Consider the following 22,472-nt stretch of genomic DNA (forward strand, 5'->3'; position numbering starts at 1 on the left):
TTCCATGCACATCTTTTCTTCATTGCTGGACCAGGCAGACCGGGGTCAGGGCTAGCCAAGGTCTCAAGCCTCAGATGTCCATCCCGTACCCCTGCTACCACACTCACTACCTTGCACGCCCTGCTCGGGTTCCTCTCATTACTCTTGACATCGTCTCTTCCCTCCCATGCCCCGTCCGCGTTTTGAGACTGTGGATACAGCTCCTGTGGATGGAACCTGCAAGGGAAGATGATGTAGTGTTCGTTGCGGATGCCTTTGATTCCATGAGCATTCAGGCACAGTCCGTCCGAGACGCCTGTCTCCCATCGGTGGAGTATATAATAAGGAAAGTCTTGGCCCTCAAGCCATTTATCCTTCTGTCCCATCCTCTTCATCAGCTTTAATTCTTTATTTCAGAATCTCTATCGAGTTTCATTCCTTTCTCTTTCCACTTTAGAATGCGCTGGTAGTGTGTCTTTTTACATTCGTTCTCTTCTTCCGACAGCATTTGGGATCTGCCCGCTCCATTTCACTTCAGTGTTGTCTGTGACCACTCCTTTCAGCTAATTCGAAAACGGTCTGGAACCATTTTTGGATCTTACCATTTCCATTCTTCAACCAAGGAAACCCGGAGAGAAAAAGAATTAGTCCCCTCGCTCGATCAGTTTAAGGGTATATCTCATTCACCATGCATGCCAAGAGTGTTCTCGTCGCCCTTCTCGGCGTCACGGCCATCACTGAGGCCACCGCCATCAGCCGCCCGTACGACCAGATTATGAACCGAAGAGCCGTTCGAGCTCTCAACACTCGACAGTTTGGCAAGGGTCAAGGTCAGGGACAGGCTCAGGGTCAAAACGCTCAGAATGGTCAGAATGCAGGTCAAAACGCTGGTCAGAATGCGCAAAACAACGCCCAAAACGGGCAGAATGCCGCTCAGAATGCGCAGAACGCGAAGGCGAACGGCCAGAACAACGGCCAGAATGCCAATGCCAATGCCAACAACGGCCAGAACAACAACAACAACAATGGCAACAACAACGCCCAGGCCTCGTTGACGTTGGACGCCAATGCCGTTCAGACTGGCTCGCAGCAGGACGGTAACCCGGATGCCGCCGAAGGGGAGGCGGCATCGGACACCGACAACGCCAACTTCATCAACTTCTGTTCCGGTCAGACCCTGACCAACGGTCTCCAACAGAAGCAGGGCTCTTGTAACGGTATTGGTAAGTTATTATATAGATCCTTAGATTTGAGGATCACGATTAACAGTCACTAGTCATGGGTAAAATCCCTGCGCAGACCAACATGGTCTCCAGTATCTTGATTAACCCTCAGCACAACGACAACATCGCCGCGAACCAAGACTTCAACATCCAGGTCCAAGTCGACAACTTCCAGGCCGGTACCTTCACTAACGCTGACAACACCTACTACTCGGCGCCCCAGAACCTCAACCAACAAGGAAACATCATTGGTCACACTCACGTTACTGTTCAGGACTTGGGTAACTCGTTGAACCCTACTCAACCCCTCGACGCTACCCAATTCGTCTTCTTCAAGGGTATTAACGACGCGGGTAACGGCAAGGGTCTTCTGTCGGCTACTGTCACTGGTGGTCTTCCCGCTGGAAACTACCGTGTCTGCACTATGTTCTCTTCCGCTAACCACCAGCCTGTGCTCATGCCTGTGGCTCAGCGTGGTGCTCAGGATGACTGCAACAAGTTCACTGGTAAGTTTCTACCCCATAGTACCGCATAATTATGCGGAAGCTAACTAGTATCAGTTGGTGGTAATGGTAACAACAACGCCAACGCTGGAAACAACGCGAATGCCGGAAACAACGCCAATGCTGGTAACAACGCGAACGCTGGCAACAATGCCAACGGCGGTGCTAAGGCGAATGCGGGTGCAAACGCAGGCAAGGGACAAAATGGCAAAGGCCAAAGTAATTCAACGAATACAACAACTACAAGTTCTGGCGGTAATGCTAACACCAGTACCCAACAGACTAAGAACCTTGGCGGCGCAGCTCCAGCTGTGACAAACTCTGGAGATGCTAGTCGGCCGTTTGCTGTCAACGGGTCAGTATAATTCCTCCACCTTTCTACGAACCGTATCTGACTTTCCTATCTAGGAACACGTTTGTGAACGAGGCGGCTGCAAAGCAGAGATCCTGCGATGTGAGTATTAGATTCTTTCCCTGTTTCTTGACTTCTTTCTGACTGGCGTAGATCCAAAACAATGCTTGTAGCGACGCAGCAAATGCTGGTGCTAGTTTCACACTTTCCGACTGCCAAGCGCAACAGCAAGCCTGCTTAGCGGCGGCGTAGTTGTGATCTGGGGGAAGGGAACGACATGAAACGGCATCCCGGCAGGTTTCTCTGTCGGGTGACGGTACTAACTTGTTTTTGATTCTTATGGCTCTCTGTTTTCGCTGCGGACGTTCATGGCCGATGTTAATGTAATGTCACGCTGTGTGTGGCAGAATAGAGAGTCCCGGGGCGGTCGGGCGCTACGACAATACTTTTTAATGATCATACCACCAAAGCTCCGACTGTGTACATTTTTCAATGAGGCTTGGTTTTTTTCCATATCTATTTTCTTTTTTTCATCGAAGTGATATGGAGTGGGTAGTCTAAATAGCTAGAAGGGAATGGGAAGCACATATATCAGAAACTAATATTTAGTGTCTTCTGTGAATGGGATCTTCTAGAATTTGAACTTGAATTACTACATACGTGAGACCTGAGATCTGAGAAGCAAGCTGAGATGGAGCAAAACCAGATCTTTGGGAGCTGGAAGGAACATAGACCAGCAAATCTTGGATCTCTCGTGTCGCAAGCGAGATAAGCAGCAAAGGGGAAAATTTTCAACCCACCTAGGCCCAGCTTTGGGATGGCAGAATCTCAAACCGTGGAGTTCGCAGTAGCGAGCCGAAGCCTCGTTCCAGACGTTCCCCGGGGCGTCTCGGACCCCTGTCTTGCGGCTCCCCTGTTTTATGCGACTTAGCTTATTGCCTAACTGGGCTGGCTGGCAGGCTGGTTGGTAAGCTAGGCACTTTATGTATGTCATCTATAGTATATCCTACCTACGTAGTATTATGTATGCAAGGTACGGACGGCTACAGCTTCGCTTGGCGCTGGCTTGCCGGAGAGCCGAATGTGCCTCCCAATAGGTAATATATATGATGTAAGGCGGTGAGTCTGCGATGGGTAGGTACGTATGTCATCGTATTTGGAGGATGTTTCCTATTAGGCAGGTAGGTAGATATGCCTGGTGTTTGAAAGTGTTTGGGGCTTGGAAATGAGGCCTTTTGATCTATCTGAAGGGTTTGATCTGGCGCTCTATTGAATTTCTGGCCTAGATATGTGGTTGGCGAAGGTATTCCTATTCGCTCTATGGGAAGACGATGTTTCTATACCTACCTAAACGGTAGGTAGGTAGGTAGGTAGGTATCAAGAAATCCGTGCATATCCTCGATTCATGCATTATTTTGCGACTTAATCCATACCATAATTGATTATTTGTTTCGTCGGGTAATACTCTTAAGATCAAGTATTCGAACTCCCTGTGCTTTTTAGACCGCTATTCCTTGCCGAAAGGATATCTACTATGCCGTTTACTCCGTGAATGGAGAGGAAGGCCATATTAAAACTACCTAGACCAGCATCATTGGACATGATGTTCAACACGCCCCAATAGGGAGCGTTACCCAGGGGAGCGCTAGATCTTGCTTGATAGCTTGAGGACAAAAAGAACTTTATTATCGACTTAACTATCAGTAATAAGCGGTATCGCAATGAACACCTACCTAAGGTTCCTATTTGCTATGAATTATCAGGGTTCTCATCCATCACTCGCAAAAAACATCAAAGCTCTCTGTGTCTGCAAGTTTACCTACGTCCAACCGCAGACAAGGCTCTAGCGTGACTCTCATTAAGATGTTGATGATCGCACCTAGACTGCAGCCGGCACTTTTATACAGATAGACGGAGAAGCCCTTGCGGATATCGATGCAGTTCTAACAGGCGGAGCTTCTCTAGCGGGTACGCCTTCGTAATTCTAGTACAATGCTTCCGTAAGGTATAAGAGCGATGGCGGTCACCTGAAAAGCGTATATACACAAGCCTTATATGGCTTGCTGGGCCGGTAGTTTGGGGTGGGTGATGGAGGAGGCTCTGAACGTCCATAATGTTCAATACGTACCTACCTAAGTCACCATCTTAGACACATTCTGCTTTACAGTGTCAATTGATATCGATATAACATAGCTCTGCTTTCGCCCATGCCGTTACAACTAGGTACAGTGTAGCTCATGGACATAAACTAATTCATTATCATCACCTTGCAACGTGAGATGATCCAATCCACGATTCCAATTTCTGAGGAAGTTAAACGCCAAGTATATTCTTCTGGCTATGTAGATCCAAGTTCATGCCGGACTCAGAAATCTGATCACACCTTTAAGGTCGGTAGTCTCAAATGCCCGTCGCCACGGACTGCCATAGACTTCGGATAGAAAAGTACCAAGGACGATCGAAAGTCAGACCTGGTAATCAGCCGTTCGCCTTTAGCCTCACGGCTTTTCTTCAATGTTGTCAGGAGCTACGAGCAAGGGGCTGGATAACAGCGAGTTAGCTGCAGCTTATATAATACCTGGGACGAATATATAAGGAGCTGAAGGCCCCGAAAGGTTTTAGGAGAGGATGGGCGTTAATCAAGTTTTTTTACTACCTAGGTATGAGCGAGCCAAAGGCGAGCTAACTGCTACTCTCACTCACTCTGTGACACAGTCTTCAACGACGGGCCCATCCTCTGATAAGCGTCACCAATAGGCAAGTCTTGTCTTCTGGGGTCTGTTTATCAATGCTAACGAGATGCCTAGGAACGAAACATTGTATAGCTCGATCAAAACAATCTTGGGCAAACTGGGCTCACCTTCAACACTCCCAGTCGCGAAAAGAGTACAAGGCTGGCAGCCCTAGCGGTGCCCTAGTAGCTCCAGTGATAATTGCGACGCCAGCAGGATCGACCAGTACAGCTGCTTTTGCTCGTATCTATTTAGCAATGGTGCCAAAGCAGTCTTAAGGGGAACGACGGGAATCAGCACCATGTGCATGCTAATTCAATTAACACCCACGAGTTCCGGAGCAGTCAAGCTTCACGTGGAGAATTCGTTCAAACCCAGAGAGATCTTGGGTTAGCCTAAGGATAATTTATCCGGAGGATGTCAAGTAAGTCTAAAGATATCGGGGCGGTACAGAAGATTATCATGTCTCAGGAAGCAACGGCCGATGAAGTGAGGTATCAAACTTGGGCTGTTCATGTGTAACGTCGTACGACGGTTGAGACGCCACACTGTTTGCCAACGGCATGACTAAGCCAATGACGTTTACATTCCGCGAGAGAATATCCTCCTAACGTCTTAGTACCTACCGTCCTACCGTCTTACTATCCTCCAACAGCAGATGATGCCTCCGTCCCTAGCCCCATTCAGCCGCACAGATGCATGCCTTGTTATACGGTCGAGTATACCCAGCGAGTGTCGAAACTCCTTCAGTACCACGGGCGTTTCTTCCTTAACTGTACTCAAGGTATTGGATATTGGGAACGAATTACGATCTTCTACGTTACACATATAGAACAAGAGTGGTCAACAGTGGGCTTTGCTCTCGGCGCAAGTTAGCAAATGTGAGTAAACCCGGCGCATCTTGTCGGCAGGTATTCTTCAAGGGCACGATCGAAGATCGTAGAGAAGCGGCGAGATGAAAGACTGGTAGCAGCCTCATGAAAGTCTCACTAGCCAATTATATATGTGGTTTCTGCACACCAAGGTCGAAATAGGGGCTGCATCATCTTCAGGCAACGTGTATAGGGGCCGTCTGTTCTATCTAGACATAGAACATCTCCCTGGATTTCGGGGCCAGACGACAGCTCATTTTCGTATCAAACTAGCTTTGCCTAAGATCTCATCATCATATTGAACGTCTATCTGGCCGCAGGAGCAACAGCTCGAAACATTCATAGTTATCCCCTTAACTGGCAAATAACTGCAGTCAGGGATTGAACAGTCACTGTATTGCTGGTAAGTCAAATCCATTATCTCTTTAACTATTTAACAGTTGTCCTAGGTAACTAGGTACCTAGGGGTTAGGAGGTAAAATAGGTAGGTATACTTCAACGCTTATAAAAAAAATTGAGATAGGGCACTGCTAATTCATATGATAGAAGGTAAAAGTAGATGCAATGTCATCATATGCCCTTCGCATTTTATTCCAGTTCTGGCCCACCAGGTCATCTGAAGTTATACTCTGCCCCTTAATCCCTGGCTGAGGAGAATTGCCAGTCAAAGGGGTATTTTTTATGTAACCAATTACCGTAATTAGCGGGGTGTTACATCGGCACCAACGTCCCTTGCTTCCTTTATACATGGTCTTGGTGGTTGTCTACTCACACCAATAACACTAACGCCGACACTAACACTAAGAGAGAAAGGAGGGCGGACTTGGGTCTGGGGTTTTGACGGCAGATGATCGTCAATCTACTAGGCCGTCTAGGTCGTTAGTATGGCGGACCCTGGCACGGTTAGATATCACGCCGAGATCTGTGGACGGCTATTGCTGCGGTCATGGGCGCCGGGCAAGGCAAGTGCCCCGTCGTTGCGATTGACGATCGCATCACAGGCGTTACTTTCGTGATACCGAACCTGCACGTCACATCCGAGGCATACCACCACCGGCGAGGAGGCGGGCGGGTTGAGACCCTGTACTCCCGCAGGCACAGATCCTCGCCGTTTCCTCGGCTGTTAATACGCCAGAATCTCGAATAGACGGCCAGGGAACCCTGGCAACCACGCACGAGGTTGGAAATGAAGAATTGCGTACATATTATAGCAGCTGGAGATAAGGTTGGGATGGGAAGGGGAAAGCGCACATGGATCGCCATCACGAGGAAATCGAACATCAGATGCCTAGGTTTATTGTTGCTTCATCGCTTCCTCCTTTATGAATACAAAGAGCCATGGCTTCCGCGTGCCGTGGATTGAGGTTGCGCCCAGCCCTCTTACCCGGCAACCAGGAACTGAAGTGCTTAGAGCCAAATTAAGCCAGAGCTTAGTCCGACCTCTGCCAAGACGGTTAAGTTCTTGAAAGATGTCGACTCTGAATCGAGTCTTCCTGTCTGTCCTCGCCCTCACCGGCGCGGGGAATGTCTTGGCGGAGCCGTATAACACATTCGACGGCGATGGATTTCCTGCTTGCAACGATGTTGCGCTCGTTCACAATGCTACCAGCGTCGACGATATTGTGGCTTATGTGAAGAATGCTTCTGCAAGCAACACGCCTATTAGGGCTTCGGGAAAAGGACACATGTGGTGAGTATATCGAGTTCTCTCCTTGTCTATCAATCCATCCCATTCTATACATCTGGTTTCTCGATCTATCTTTGTATGGCCTTGATACTTGGATAAACTTCTAGAAGAGTCTGTAAGATGATAGTTCTAATTGGAAACTCTTTAAGGTATGACACTATGTGTTCAGACAACCCGGAGACCATTATCGTCCGGACGGAGTTCGTGAATAAAATCGAGAACTTCTCGCTTCCGGAAGGCGCCGAGTCTGGGACAGTCGATATTGAAGCTGGAGTGACGTTCCTACAATTCTCCGACTATCTTCATAGCAATAATGCTTCTATGGGCTATACTCTCGTGAATTGGAATATCACGATGGCGGGTGCGGTGGCTATGGGTGGACATCGCTCCGCTATCCGAGAGGACTCGATGGTGGCAGCTGGCGTGCTGTCGATGGATATTGTCAACGGAAATGGCGATATTGTGACAATTGTGAGGGACGACAATGACGACGATTGGCTCGCAGCGTCAACGTCATTGGGTCTACTAGGTGTCATTGTTCGTATGAAGTTCAAGATCTACCCGGATTTCAAGGTTTTCGCGCAACAGAAGACGTAGGTGCTATCCCCCCTTAGCCTATATATGTTACTTGGCTGATGAAAATTCTAGCTTGGATGAAGATGATGTTTTGAATGGAGATATCTATGGCATGATTGCTCCCTACGCTACTGCCAACTTCTGGGTACGATAAGCTTCAGTCTAGTTCATCTCGTAACCTCACACTCTGACGTATCATAGTGGTGGCCATACATGAGGAAGTTCCACTGGCGGTACTATGACGAAGTGCCTTTAACACTCAGCGACCAGCAAGGCTTCCAAAACACGTTTTCTATCTCCGACGCCGAAGCCACCGTCGCCAAAGCAACTCTTGAGAGCGGGAAGTATCTCGCAACCTCGAACATGTTCTTCGAAACGACGGCGTTCACGCTGTGGTCCGCGCCCAACTTCCGTGAGAAGACGACGTGGCAAGCGATCCTGGACTGGCCCGTCTACGGCTGGAACTACGACGTGCTGATCGGAGGCCTGTATCCGGATCAGAAGCCCGAGTGGGAGGAAGGCCTGCACGGCATGACCCTTGAGCTCGCGTTCCCTATCACGCAGGCCAACGCTATGCTCAAGCGCGTGAGACAAGCATTCGATGACGAGCTTGCGAAGGGTATCGTTATGACGAGTACCTATCGTAGCGGCATCAATATTAAGTTTGGAAAGCCTTTTTACAATTTCCTAGGCCAGGTGACGTATAACACGTCTGATGGCGCTGATTGGAGTAAGGGGGCTATCATGTTTGACTTCCCGACTTTCAAGCCGATGATTGGTGATGGGAAGCGTTTCAACGAAGACTTTTGTAAGTGTTTCTCAGCTATCTACATACCCCCCTGCTATCCATTTTCAAGACAACTAACAGCAATTGCGATACATAGACCCCAGGTTGACAAAGGCTCTTATCGACGAGTTCCCATGTAGACCGCATTGGACCAAGAACAACCGTGATGTATTCGCCAACGCTACCAAGAACCTCGACCCTAGCCACTTAGCACGGTTCAAGGCTGTGCGTGAGAAGTTCGATCCTCAGGGTATATTCAAGAGCATCGTTGGCGAGATCTTAGGGATGTATGACTGAGTAGGTACCTACCTGGGTACCTCCTATGATAGAATCAGAACTATCTCAAATTGTTTGAGGTATTGCTATACACTGTCCTTACAGTAGCTACAACAGGCCAATATGTATCTAGCCTATGATCTGTACGTACGAATGATAATATTAATTGCCTTATACAACTCCAGGATGATGTGTGTCAAGATATTAAAGGGGTTTGATAGAGGCGTATGTTAACTATTGGAACATATCTACCTAGACGTGTCATTCCAGTACCTATATGATCCAGTAACTCTTATTGCGGTACTTATCAGATTTTTTTTTTTTTTTTCATTTTGTTTTGATTAGGCGGTCTCTACTAGTGGATCTTATGGACATCGTACTCACGATATCCCCCAAGCATGCAGTCGTGCCTCAGCAGCCATGAGATTTTGCCACCGTTTCCACGTAGATGGGTCTTGACGGGCAGTTGTTTGGCAATTAACGAAGACTTTGATGGCGGGTCAATGTTTCTAGCAGTTGAATTTACTTGCGCTTCTTCGTCAAAACAAATGCTTACCCGCTTTCTTAACCTTCTCTTGTCAAGAACCAGGGCAAGCGATTCACACCTGACGATCCTAAACCTTTCTTAGTACCTATTCAACCGTCAATTCACACACTGCTTCTTTACCTACCTTTGCATACCCACTCACTGCCAAGGCACCATGGAGTCTCAACATGACCATTCGGACGCTCAGATGCCCGACTCCCTTGTTAATCCTGTCGATGAATCCCAACCTGATCACGTCATGACATCTCCCCCAATTGACGCTGATAGTTCTAGTGAGCTACCTGTTATGGAGGATGACAATACAGTCAACGAGGTGTCAATGGAGAGAAACGACCCTTCACTCAATAACGACGTTGGCGATGATGAGACCCCAGCATCTATCATGTCAACTCCCCAACCTAATATGAATACCGACAACTCAAATGACCTACAAGTCGTGGGTGATTCTGCGACCAACCAGGAGCTGCAGATGGAAGATACTGCTCCGCTTCGGAAGGCATACCATGACGGCACATTTCTAGCACGTGTCTCAACATACTCCCCTGAACCACCCAAACATGCCGACGATCATGATGATAATATGGATGTGGACAGTTCCACAACCCCCAAGAAAGAGTCAACTGGAGGCCATGACGCTGCTTCACAGGATGAGCCGGAGAACCATCAGACACCAACACTCTTCCTCGACGTAGTTCAACCCTCACCAGCCGCATCTCGCTGCAGCCATACCACCACTTCATCAACCATCGAAGCGTCCACGCTATGCAACCCCAGCCTCGGCGAAGGACGCGCCAGCGCCCCTAAGCGGCGCTGGTCTTCGTCCGTGGACGAGCTAGCCGACCAGATGGACGCCTCGATCCCTAGCGACCCGCAGCGCGAATTCGTCTTCGCCAACATGGTCGAGAAGCTGCAGGCGGCCTGGCGAAGGGTGCTCGAGCGCTGCGGCATGCGTCTGGGGTGGCGCGAAGCGTTCACGACGGCCTTCGAGCCGGACGTAGCGGCGATCCGCGAAAAGGCCATGCGGCCGTGGGCGCCGCTCGCCGAGATCGCCGACGCGACCGAGGAGGCGATGCTGGAGCAGTGGCGGCACCGCTGCAGACGAGTCATCGACCGGTACCAGATGGACATGCGGCGGGACCTGGTCGCGGAGGCGCGGGAGCAGGCCCGGCGCGTCGGGGACCAGGTCCTCGCCGCCGCCGCCGCCGCCGCCGCCGCGCAGATCAGGGGCTCTTCTTCGTCGTCGGGCCCGCGGAGCCCGCATACGCCTAAACGGCTGCGCATCCCGTCCACGCCGGGCTCGCGCTCGCACCTGTTCGACCTGCCTCCGCCGTTCCCCAATCTTCCTTCTTCTGCTTCTGCTGCTGCTTCCGCTTCTGGTTCTTCTTCTACGCGCCGGTTCCCGCGCACCCTTCCCGGGGCCAAGTCCGAGGCCAAGAAGAAACGGCCCGCGCCCCTCGACGTAGACGCGCTGCGCTCGCGCGTCGCGGGGCTGGATCTTAATCGCGCGAACAACGATAACGATAACAACGGCAATGATAACGGCTCTGGTACTGGTACTGGTACCGACCCTCGCACCCCGACGAGCGCGAAGCGGTTCAAGACCAGCGGCGCGAATGTGTCGGTCCCGAGACGGCCGCTGGCGCTGCCGAAGGGGTTGACTACGCCGGCCCGTAGACGGTTCGGGGTGCGCGAGCGCGAGCGCGTGCCCGCGACGCCGACGCGGTCTTCGAGACGGGCGCGGACGCCGGCGCCGCGGGTGCTGGGTGGGGAGGAGGATATGGATGGGGATATGGATGTGGATGTGTCGACTCCGGTCCGGCGTCAGGTTGTGGGGCATATCGGCCCGTATCCCGTGGTGCAGCCGGAGGCGCAGGAGGATCGGGAGGGGTTTGCTGCTGTTGCTGCTGCTGCTGATGGTGATGACGATGGGAATGATGCCGATGTGTCGGCTGAAGGGGAGGAGGAAGAGGAGGAGGGTGAAGTGGGCGAAGAGGAGAATGAGGATGAGGATATGGAGGATGGTGACGATGACGTCTTTACCTCGCACAAATGAAGGCTCTGCTGCATGCTACATGCTACATACTGAGCTGAGATTGGGCAGGTTTAGTGGCGTCATGGGGCGGGAGGGGGGTCTTGTGTTTGTAGGAGGTATTTCCTTTTACGTGTTTCGGCGCAGTTAGCCGGAGCTTTTAGACCCCAACTTGGGGAAGGGGCAGGCATCGTCACTAGATGATATCGGATAGGTACTGGGATTCCTAAGAAGTCCGAGAGCAATCTACTACATTCTCCAGCATATGGATTAGGGAACCGTGGTACAAAGCCGGGAGTATCTGGGACAAAAGGCATCGGTTTTGCGCGGCGCCCTTTGTAGAGGCCTACAGGAGATTACTTATCTAGGTAGACCAATATGAGATTGCTCCACCAAAGTTAGAAAACTTACGCATCCTCTTAATCGTAGTATCTAATAGTGATATTTGATAGCAAACAGATGTTGATTGGGTGTGTTCTCGGCTTCACTTTTTAATCTAATATTTCCACTTCGAACAGCACCCCCCGTCGGCTGTGCTATTGTGGCTTGGAAAGGGGGTCAGCTGTCCCACTATATCTAACAGGTCAACTTTCGCTGAACTCTTGCGCCTCAAGACGGATGTAATGGAATTTGGAATGGCATCGCATTCGCCGCATCCTTTAAGCAGGGAGAATTTATCAAATACATGAAGGTTATTAGGGCTATCTTGAAATAATATTTACCACTAACACAGCCCCCAGCAGTCAGAATCTCAGTAGCAGAATACACGAGGTATCACGGCAAGCCGGGCGTTAACGTAATGATTCTCAACTATATCTAGCTTAACGTCCCCTTCGCTCATGGTAGGTACCTACCTAGGCACCCATGTTTTGATCACCTACACTTTTAGTGGCTAATCGAGGCCCTGTTTCACAGCTTAATAGTTACTATCTTTACTTACCTAGGTACACAATGTCGACTCCAGATATTATGCCCCAATTTGAGCCTATAATACTGGTTGATATGCGATTAAAGTCTGTCGATGCTATTATGGAAGATCTTTCAAAGCGAGATTCTCGGTTTCGTTTCATTAAAGAGTCATATGACGAGTTTCTCTACGGAGAATTCGGATTGCATCAAGTCATAAGGCAGCTGAAAACTTCCATTTCGAACTCGCCAGAGCCCGATCGATGGCCTGAGGACCTCAACCAGAGAAAATATCCAAGCCTATTATTTCAGGAAAACCCTTTTAACTATTTATGGGTCATCTTCTACGACATCGTCACTACTGCGATTTACGAGCTTCTTAATGTGTTTGACATTGACATTACTCTTCAACAGGCTCTGGAAGTAATGGAAGATCGAAGCAGGGCTGTTGTACTCTTGGAAGCTTTGAATGAGAAGTCAAAGGCCCTATCACCACAGCCAGCCAAGCCATTTCCACTCAATAAACCGGTTCTGAATCCGCCCAAGGAAGATGGTTACCGACATCCAAACCGTCTCGAATCGACGAACATCAGAGTCCTATGCATACAACCCGGTCCTAAGGAAAGCCCTATACAATGCAGCCTCGAAGAGCGCAATCTCGATAACGATATAATTGAAGAGGCTTTGTCTTATGTCTGGGGTAAACCTTTATTCGATAAGGCTATTGATATCGATGGAAGTTCATTTGACATAACCACGAAGCTAAACGATATCCTCCGGAGCTTACGCCACGAAGATGTCACCCGGAAGATCTGGATCGACGCAATTTGCATAAATCAATCAGATCTCGAAGAGAAAAGCCATCAAGTCCGACTCATGAGAGATATCTACTCGAAGGCGCAGAAAACAAGCATCTGGCTGGGCGACTGGCCCACCGAGCAAATGATTACCGAGTCAGACTTCGTGAGAGATCCCCTAAATGTTGTTGCCACCGTGCCCGAAGGCTTCGGAAATTCGGTGGACCAGTACGATATTGCAAGTATACTTGACGAATACCTCAAGTGTCAGACAGATATTAGTGCTTGGGACGAAAAGCAATTATCACTGGGCACAATGCTTATGCGCTGTGTGAATATCATTTTGATGCACGAGTGGTGGGAGAGAGTATGGACGATACAAGAAGCTGCGTTGCCGCCGAATGAACCAATTATACATCTCCGTGGCTATCAATTCCCGTTTGGCACCTTGATATCGGCCATGGATGCTGCTGCTAAAATAGACGATGAATGGAAATCAATTCCCGACACCTTTATAACGGCAAATAGTAAGTAAACACGTTTCCTTCTTTTATGTCATCATCCCTCTTCTTTAGAGCACCGGTAGTGAAAGATCTGGTGATATTGACTAGAAATAGAACCAACACGGAAGCTTAAGTTAATATATTGAATAGGGGATAATGACATGTATATTGCGTTCGTCTCCCAAATCATTCACTGGCGAGAAAGGCAAATATACGATAATCTATTTCTCCTTATGCTTCGCCCAGAGAAACGGAAACAAGTGCATCTGTCAAACCCGCAGGACAGATTATTTCAATTTGTCCTTAGAGCAGCCGATAGCTACCGCGCTACCGACCCACGTGATAAAATATTTGCACTGGAGTCTCTCCTAATCAGAAGCATAGGGCGACTCATGAACGTGGATTATAACGAATCTACCGACGCTGTATTCAAACGCGCCACAGCTCGAGGCTGGAATCAGTCGGCAGGAGCCGCGATCTGCTGTTACAAATTATCCGTCGAGCAGTATAATAGCCTCGACGATGGCGCCTTAGGCCCTTCTTGGGTTCACGATTTGGCTTGTTCCGATGCAATCACACCTCATAGATTCATCCTCCGTATTAAAGATAGAGGTCCTCCTATATGCGGCGTCTCACGTGAGCAGACTAAATGCTTCGCAACTCCAAGGTCTCTCTTTTGCTCGGGGGTTTCTATAAGCACTGTTTATTACAAGGAGCGGTTTCCAGACTTAAGAGAAGGCGGTGTTAAAATTTACACCCAATTCACATCACGTTTTCTTGAACAAGCAGGCCGAAAGATTTTGAGGCTCGAAAGACAAATGCAAGATACTACAAGAGACATTACGGCAAGAAGAACCGGAGATTCAGGTCCGTCAATCAATACAGAGACAGAAAGATTAAGTAAGGATTGTCATATAAGCTAGCTCATGACACATGTCAAAAGAAACCTAGTCGAGACTAAACTAACGTATGATGGGAAAGCAGGACCCGAACTCCCAACCTTTGATGAGATTGATGCGCTTTTAACTCTAGGCATACCTTTACAGAAATGGGCTCTAGGACCTACACACGAGATTTTTCGCAATTATCTCGACTCCCTATTTCTTGCACTTACTGGGGCGTATGCATTCATGACAATGGATGGGATCATGGGACTTGCTACAGCACGCGTAGAAGAGGGAGACATCCTCTCCATTATCTGTTCATACCCATGCTATGTAATTCTTAGGGAGATGAGGCATGAGGATGGTGGATCAAGGGATGCGGTAAAACATCGAATTGTTGCACGTGCGACTATCACAGAAAACCAAGAGAAGATGAAAGCCCGAATAGACAGAGGCCTCCGAAGCTCCGTCTTCCAGATCATCTAAGCACCTAACCCAGATAGGTAAACAGGTCACCTTACTTATGTACCCAATTAATGGACATTCACTCGCTGGCATATTACCTGGGACGATTCTACGATGCGGTGTTACGATAATTGCTAATGGTTCATGAATGTCTGTTTCTCATGTTTCTCTTACATTGGTAGATTTATAAGGAAGGTACCCAGGTAAGTTTCTGGCAGTAGAAAAGGGGGTGGCTGATGGATTAATACGCTTCGGTAATTTGTGCGGGTTCGCGCCAAGAAACGGCTTCTATCAGCCCTATGGATGGGTTGGTACTAGGTATATGTGGCTGTCGATTGGGAGATTAGATAGGTACATACCTATATATTCCATGTTGGCCAACTGAGGCTTCTTACAGCCAATTTGCAATCAATGAAAAATACACAGAAACACCAACAGTCGTCGATCAAACCAATAGACGATGAGAATGTTACCACTCGTCCTTGATGTAAATTAATTATAGCTAGATCGGTGCGAGGCCCACCGTTTGGTCCCGGTTGATCCGTCACGTACCAGGTAGGTACATCAATATCCATAACTCTGTTAGTAATATCATGTCGGCGACGTGCGTGCATGAAGGGATGGATGGCATATCGGGCTGGCTTGGGGGTGCACGAAGGGCTTTCAGGCAGAGATAAGGTGGATTTCCGGTTGGCTAGCGACTTCAGGCGACGCTCAGTGGTTATCAGCACGGGCACCCCACGGGTCGGTGTGGGTGATGCGTGTGGTGCAAGTGGTAAGGGATATGGCGTGCGAGAACGTCAACAGGGCTGAGTGGTAAAAGTGAAACAACACGATTGCGCAACGGCGATTCTAGCCGTACCTTTGTCAGCAGATCACGCATTCCGAAGTCAGATGGATTCTAAGGCGTCATTTTCGATCATCGCCAAAATGATAGAAATGGATTTTGGTCTTCCACCTTGAAGAATCGACTAGTCAACTACATCAAGGGAATATGATAGAACCATTCTCATCGCTTAGTTTACGCGACCGGCAACGAAATCATTTCGAGTTCTAAATATGGCTACTTCTCACGGCGAAGATAGTCCCCTGTTAGGAGGAGATGCGATAGATCGCGCCTCGACACAGTCTTCGATCTTCAAACCTCCGACCGATGATGGCGAAGAAGACGGTCCATCATCGCCACCCGAATACGGGAATATCGAGGACGACGTCTTACCCGAAGAATCCGTTCTAGGCCGGAACATCGACTGGAAGAGCGCCTATATTATCGCCATATCTAGGGTTATTGGCAGCGGCATCTTTGCGGTTCCGGGAGTAATCCTAACCTCAGTCGGGAGCATAGGTCTTTCGCTCTCTATTTGGATCCTGGGTGCTATCATAGTGGCATGTGGACTTACAGTGTCTTTGGAATATGGCTGCATGTTGCCTCGGTCCGGCGGCGATAAAGTATATCTCGAGTTTACCTATCCCTGGCCTCGATTCTTCGCCTCCACCATGATCGCCGTCCAAGCTGTGCTTCTAGGGTTTACCGCAAGCAACTGCATCATATTTAGCCAGTATGTGCACTTCGTATTCGACGCCGAGCCTAGCGATTTCTCGAAGAAGTCCCTCGCGGTTGCGGTTATCACGGTCATCACCATTATTCACGGCGTTTGGTATAAGGCTGGTATACGTATTCAGAACTTCCTAGGCTGGATTAAAGTGGGATTGGTCTTGTTCATGGTATTCGCAGCTCTCTACGTCGTGATATTCAGGCCGGAACAGGAAGATGCGGATATCCAACCGACGAAACTGCATTCTTGGGAAGGGCTATGGGAGGGAAGCGACTGGAATCTTGGAACTATCGCGACATCGCTCTTCAAAGTCTTCTATTCTTACGCCGGCCTTTCGAATTTAAATAATGTTATGAATGAAGTCAAAGATCCGGTTAGGACACTAAAGTCTGTTTCGCTCACGGCCCTTTTTACGGCATTGCTCCTTTACTTGCTAGCTAACTTGGCTTATTTCGCTGTGGTGCCAATCGACGATATCAAGCAAAGTGGTCAACTGGTTGCCGCCTTGTTTTTCGAACGCACTTTCGGCCCAAATATTGGCAAGAGATTTCTACCCCTAGCTGTCGCACTCTCAGCTGTAGGGAACGTGATGGTAGTCACATTTGCGGTGGTAAGACTTCCGTCGAAGACATATCAGGCCCATGAGCAGACTTGGGAATCTAACTAAATCTAGGCTCGTCTAAACCAAGAAATTGCCCGTGCCGGATTCTTGCCATTTGCGAGATATTTGTCCTCGACGAAACCGTTCAACTCACCCTTAGGCGGCCTCATCGTGCACTATATCCCCTCCGTCCTCGTTATTATACTTCCACCATCAGATGAAGTCTACTCCTTTATATTAGAAGTGGAGGGTTATCCGGGTCAAATATTCGCACTAGCGACTTCTGTAGGTCTCGTTTGGCTGCGATACAAGAGACCGGACTTGAAGAGACCCTTCAAAGCCTGGATTCCGGCCGTCGTCTTCAGGATACTGTTATGCCTTGCTCTTCTTGCAGCGCCATTTTTCCCGCCTTCAAACCCGAAACCCGATGGCCTCTGGTATGCGACGTACGCTGTTGTTAGTGTTGGTTTGTAAGTGATAACCTATCCTACACAATGCACCGATGGCGACATCGTACGCATTTCTAATCATGGAGGCTGACAAACTTACAGACTCCTATTCGGAGTGTTATACTGGCTAGTATGGACAGTTATATTACCCCGAATCGGACGATATACACTAGAAGAGAAGCAAGAGGTGTTAGATGATGGGACGGCTATCACTGTGCTGACGCGCGTGCCAAGGGTCGAGTAATCGTACCATGCGTTACTATACATGTGTGACGATAGGACGCAATACTCAGTAGTAATTACCTCTGCAAGCCCCATATACTCTAAAGGATGTAATGTCATGCTGGATCGGAGCAACAGAACGTGAAACAGAAAGCAAAGAGGGGACAGGCTTACAAATAGAATATCATTTCTAATCAGTGCCCACCCACAGGAGCCTAGATGCGTCAATGCCGGCACTCGTATCAACCGCTGGGCGTATGACGTCCTATCATTAAATCCTCCGTGGTACTTGCGCAATGCTCACCGGAGTATTGCGTGCTCTGCCGTTTTTGCGGGGAAGCTTGGAGAGCTATTATGCCGTCTACCTAACTTGGGAGGTCATTCACTGCATCACTGATAAGTATATATGAGGTAGCATCCAGCGAAGACAAGGGCGACCTATTCCCAGATAGATGAGTATAAGAATACCAGGGCTCGCCTCCCGTCGACCTTCAATTCCTTATCGAGATACATCGGCTTACTACACTCGCAACAATACTTACGACAATATACCCAAGTACCTACATAATGGCTTCCCCTGACGTCCAGCTCCCTAGCGCTGCGCCAACCTTCGCGGCCAGCGAAGTCTCGCCGTCATCGACCAGCCAGTCGACAATTGATGTCGATACGATCCTGAATTACCACAAGGACAACGAGGACGGCTCTCCTCCACATCCATCCTACTCCGACAGGCCCAGCACCTACGACCGTCCTATTGAGAGTCACCCCGTCCATATAACCGATGTTCGAGGACGTGAGTCCGAGTACACGCTCGACAAGAACGGATTCCAGTACGTCCCTCACGTGGCTCAGGAGACGGAGTTCGTGGACGACGAGCACATCAAGGCCGTGTATTATCCGGAGACCGAGCAGCTGCTCAAGGATGTGTAGGTTGCCTTTGGATATTGGGACTTACATAACTACACAAGTATGCACAGCTTACTTATGATACGAACAGAACCGGTGCGTCCAAGATCTTCATCTTCGACCACACCATCCGCCGTCAGCCCGCCGACGTGCGATCCGCGGACCGTGGCGCGCAGCTACGCGGTCCCGTCCAACGGGTCCACATCGACCAGACGTATACCGCGTCGCTATCGCGTGTGCCGCACCACCTCCCTGCCGAGGAAGCGGCCGAACTGCTCAAGGGCCGCGTTCAGATCATCAACGTGTGGCGGCCCATCAAGACCGTCCTTCGAGACCCGTAAGCCGTCCCCACACTTCTCCCCATCCTTCCCCCTTCCCCTTTTCGACGAGACACGAGCCGGCGATAAGCTACCTACCTAACCTAACTAAATAACTAACCCACTCTCGCACAGCCTCGCCATCGCAGACGCCGGCTCCGTCAGCGAATCCGAGCTCGTGCCCGTGCCGCTGATCTACCCGAACCGCAAGGGCGAGACGTTCGCGGTGCGGTACTCGCCGGCGCACCGGTGGTACTACAAGAGCGGGCTGACGCCGCGGGAGGTGCTGCTGATCAAGTGCTTCGACTCGAAGACGGACGGGCGCGCGCGCCGCGTCCCGCACACCGCCTTCTCGGACCCGCGCACCGCGGACGACGTGCCGAAGCGCGAGAGCATCGAGGTTCGCGCGCTGGTCTTTCATCCTGATGATCGGGATTAAGGTGGCTGGCTTGCTGCCTGTAATCACTATCGTGATGAGAGGAATGTATGTGGTTTGAAAGTGTACAATAGGAAATTTATGTACGCTTTAATGACGGGTGAAGGAATGCAGAGGGTAGATTGCTATATTATACGAATTACTATTATATACAAGTCAGCTATAAGAATATAATCAGAGTCTCATAATATCATGCATAAGTTGTTAGTCACTAACTCATCCATAGGTAAGATACATGTTCGTAGAATTTGGATCCGCCGCAGGTTCCGACTTAAAAATGTGGATGCAAACTCCTATTTTATCGCCCCGAAATGATTCCTGCTTAGATTGGTTAAACGTAATAATAGATTGAGAATCAAAAAAGCTTCTTTCAGGATATTGAAACTGATAAAATGAATCATACCTTATTCAGGACATATATATCAGACGCCGCTCGAATGCTAAACGCCAATGCAGCCATTCACACATACTCCCTTCCCCCCCCTTATATCTTCTCCTCTTCCGCCACAACATCTTTTCATACCTACCTTAAATCGTCACACCTCTTCCCACAGCCACCCTACTCGCCCAAATCTAACCCATCACCCACAAAATCTAGCCCCCTAAACCCCTCCTCGACGCGCCAAGCCTGGCCCTTGTCAAGCTTATTCAAGAACTCGCACGCCGCGCCGACGACCAGCAATCCGGGAGGCCTACTCCCCTCCTGCTCGACCGCTTCGACAACTCTATCCAGCGTCGTCCTAATAACGCGCTGATCGGGACAGCTGGCTCTCTCAATAACAGCGCAGGGCGTGTTTCTCGGCCATAAAACGCGCTTCTTCGCTTCCCCTACCTCCTTTTCCCTGTTCTCGCCCGTCTCATCCCGAATTTCCGAGTCCATATACCCCGTCAACTCCGCCACCAACCCGCCAACGCGGTGCAGCGCCATCAGAAAGACCACCGTTCGCGAGCGCACGTACTCCGGCGGCACCGGCGCCTTCCCCTTCTTCCCGGTGCCCGTGCAGATCAGCACCTGATCCGCGACATCACGCTGGGTACTCGGGATGCCCGCGAAAAGGGGCGCGCTCAGCGCACTCGTCACGCCGGGCAACACCACCACGCTCCCCTCCCCACCCCCCTCTGCACCCAAATTTCTATCCCCAGCCAACCCAAACCCGTGCCCCCTAAAAAACTCCACCTCCTCACCCCCCCTCCCATACACGTACGGATCGCCCTGCTTAAGTCTAAGCACCGTCTTCCCCTCGCGCGCGGCCTGGACCGCCATCTCGTGCAGCTCGGCCTGCGCCGCGTCCGCGTTGCCGGGGAACTTGCGCGCGATGCGCACGGGCGTGCGGCGCGGCACCAGGTCCAGCACCCCCGCCGGCACCAGCTTGTCCGCGAGCACGAGGTCCGCGGCCCGGATCGCCTTGTGCGTCGCGCGCGTCAGCAGGTCCGGGTGTCCGGGGCCGGAGCCGGCTAGGATGATACGACCGCGTTTTGGCGGCGGGCTTGGCGTATTGTTGCTGTTGTTGTTGGTTGCGCTGTTTAGGGAGGAGGGGGGGGAAGGGGATGAGGAGAGGTCCGAGTACGATTGCAGGATGTTGGACACGTCGGCGTCGGTTATGGCGGCGAGCCGCTTCAGCGGCCAGTACTCGCAGATCTGGCCGAGCCAGCGCATGCGCCTGTTCTTCGCGGCGTCGATGTCGGCTTCCGTGACGAGCTTGTTGAAGCTGGCGAGCTGGTCCACCGAGTCGTCGACGTCGTCGCCGTCGGCGAGCGCCATGTGCAGCAGGTGGTCTTCCTCCTGTATCCTGCGCCGCACGTCGCCGAGGCGCAGGAAGGCGGAGCCCAGGTTCGGCGGTAGCGACGCCGCGACCTCGCGGCGTATCCGGGATGCTAGCTTGCACCCGCGCCCGTTCGTCGTTATGCCGATTTGCAGTGGGCCGTCCACGTGCGTGGATAAGAGGGAGAAGGTGCAGAGTTGTGGCGCGTCGACGACGTTTACGGGGATGCGGTTGCGCTTGCAAACAGTTGATATGTGAGCGCCTGTATTCTTGTTAGCGGATAGCTCACGGAATGACGACTGTGGTATTTAGCAGCGGGCCGTACTCAATGGTTCCCTAGGCCCTGAAGTTACGAATACGGCATCGACTACATGGTCTATCTCCTCTCGTCCGAGAGTAAAGAGATGCTCGTCCCTGAAGGCTTCTTTTATCCATTTTACTTCACCGTCGTCTATGCGCTTCTGTAGCGCATAGTGTAGCTCAGCCGTTTCTGGCACAAGCAAGATAGGCGATGCCCCAGCGCTTAGCGATTGTCCGCACCGCGCTGCCGCGAGAGGGTTCGAGCCGACGATTAAGTGAATATGAGACCGGGCGTCCGTTGCCGTCAGCATTGATACGTGAGTGGTCATGGTTGGTCAATGCCTTTTTGAGGCATACAACACATGAAACCTTCTCTTCGCTTCTCAGTCTCACTTAAGTATTCAAGTATTTAGATATGGTGGATTATACAAAGATAGGAGATGAGAACATCACGGAGGAAATAAGATAACATTCATATTAAACATTTTCCTGTGGAAAATGTCCAGGGCATCGAATAAAATAGGATATCTAACTAGTACTTGGGTAAGCTAGGAAGTTATTTGCGACTGGAAGCGATGTCGCCATGCGGCAAACTACTGCGAAGCATGAAAAGTCTTTAAAGAGTCTCGACCGATTCCCGTCATTTTAGTTGATTTTAGCATCTCCAGCAAAAGTTTAGCGGGTCCGAGGGGAGATTTTGGAGGGGCATAGCTCTGACGCAATCGCGCCTCATAACGCTATTTTGCTAACTGGCCAATCACAGCCAACGTTTTGCATATAGTTTGAACCGCCGCGGACCGACTT

At 50.2% G+C, this 22,472-nt stretch overlaps 6 protein-coding genes across 6 annotated transcripts; 5 read left to right on the forward strand and 1 right to left on the reverse strand.

The window, feature by feature from the left end:
* The first annotated feature begins 521 nt into the window (after positions 1-521).
* On the forward strand, positions 522-2,352 carry F4807DRAFT_343865 (uncharacterized protein). Its single transcript, XM_047995399.1, has 5 exons — positions 522-1,202; positions 1,256-1,708; positions 1,763-2,060; positions 2,114-2,159; positions 2,211-2,352. Exons 1-5 carry the CDS (start codon positions 668-670, stop codon positions 2,307-2,309), a joined length of 1,431 nt encoding a protein of 476 aa, XP_047857166.1. The 5' UTR covers positions 522-667; the 3' UTR covers positions 2,310-2,352.
* A 4,684-nt stretch (positions 2,353-7,036) lies between these two features.
* Positions 7,037-9,348, forward strand: F4807DRAFT_343887 (FAD/FMN-containing dehydrogenase). Its single transcript, XM_047995400.1, has 5 exons — positions 7,037-7,351; positions 7,498-7,941; positions 7,997-8,069; positions 8,126-8,732; positions 8,809-9,348. Exons 1-5 carry the CDS (start codon positions 7,131-7,133, stop codon positions 9,006-9,008), a joined length of 1,545 nt encoding a protein of 514 aa, XP_047857167.1. The 5' UTR covers positions 7,037-7,130; the 3' UTR covers positions 9,009-9,348.
* On the forward strand, positions 9,271-11,617 carry F4807DRAFT_343892 (uncharacterized protein). Its single transcript, XM_047995401.1, has one exon. It carries the CDS (start codon positions 9,689-9,691, stop codon positions 11,585-11,587), a length of 1,899 nt encoding a protein of 632 aa, XP_047857168.1. The 5' UTR covers positions 9,271-9,688; the 3' UTR covers positions 11,588-11,617.
* Positions 11,618-12,192: 575 nt separating this feature from the next.
* On the forward strand, positions 12,193-15,245 carry F4807DRAFT_413885 (heterokaryon incompatibility protein-domain-containing protein). The gene is made up of 3 exons (XM_047996913.1): positions 12,193-12,405; positions 12,479-13,793; positions 13,920-15,245. The coding sequence occupies exons 1-3, from the start codon at positions 12,403-12,405 to the stop codon at positions 14,690-14,692; spliced, it is 2,091 nt and encodes a 696-aa protein (XP_047857169.1). The 5' UTR covers positions 12,193-12,402; the 3' UTR covers positions 14,693-15,245.
* Positions 15,246-15,902: 657 nt separating this feature from the next.
* Positions 15,903-19,608, forward strand: F4807DRAFT_450282 (amino acid permease-domain-containing protein; the record flags this gene model as incomplete). The annotated part of the gene is made up of 7 exons (XM_048000109.1): positions 15,903-15,934; positions 16,204-17,284; positions 17,348-17,745; positions 17,827-17,964; positions 18,678-18,872; positions 18,944-19,189; positions 19,305-19,608. The coding sequence occupies 7 exons, from the start codon at positions 15,903-15,905 to the stop codon at positions 19,606-19,608; spliced, it is 2,394 nt and encodes a 797-aa protein (XP_047857170.1).
* Positions 19,609-19,886: 278 nt separating this feature from the next.
* On the reverse strand, positions 19,887-22,262 carry F4807DRAFT_472197 (uroporphyrin-III C-methyltransferase). Its single transcript, XM_048002997.1, has 2 exons — positions 21,694-22,262; positions 19,887-21,630 (listed from the first exon to the last, which is right to left on the reverse strand). Exons 1-2 carry the CDS (start codon positions 21,995-21,997, stop codon positions 20,165-20,167), a joined length of 1,770 nt encoding a protein of 589 aa, XP_047857171.1. The 5' UTR covers positions 21,998-22,262; the 3' UTR covers positions 19,887-20,164.
* Between the last annotated feature and the right edge of the window lie 210 nt (positions 22,263-22,472).

Source organism: Annulohypoxylon truncatum (assembly GCF_022578515.1).
Source record: "Annulohypoxylon truncatum strain CBS 140777 unplaced genomic scaffold F4807scaffold_6, whole genome shotgun sequence".
In the NCBI taxonomy this organism is placed as follows: Eukaryota; Fungi; Ascomycota; class Sordariomycetes; order Xylariales; family Hypoxylaceae; genus Annulohypoxylon; species Annulohypoxylon truncatum.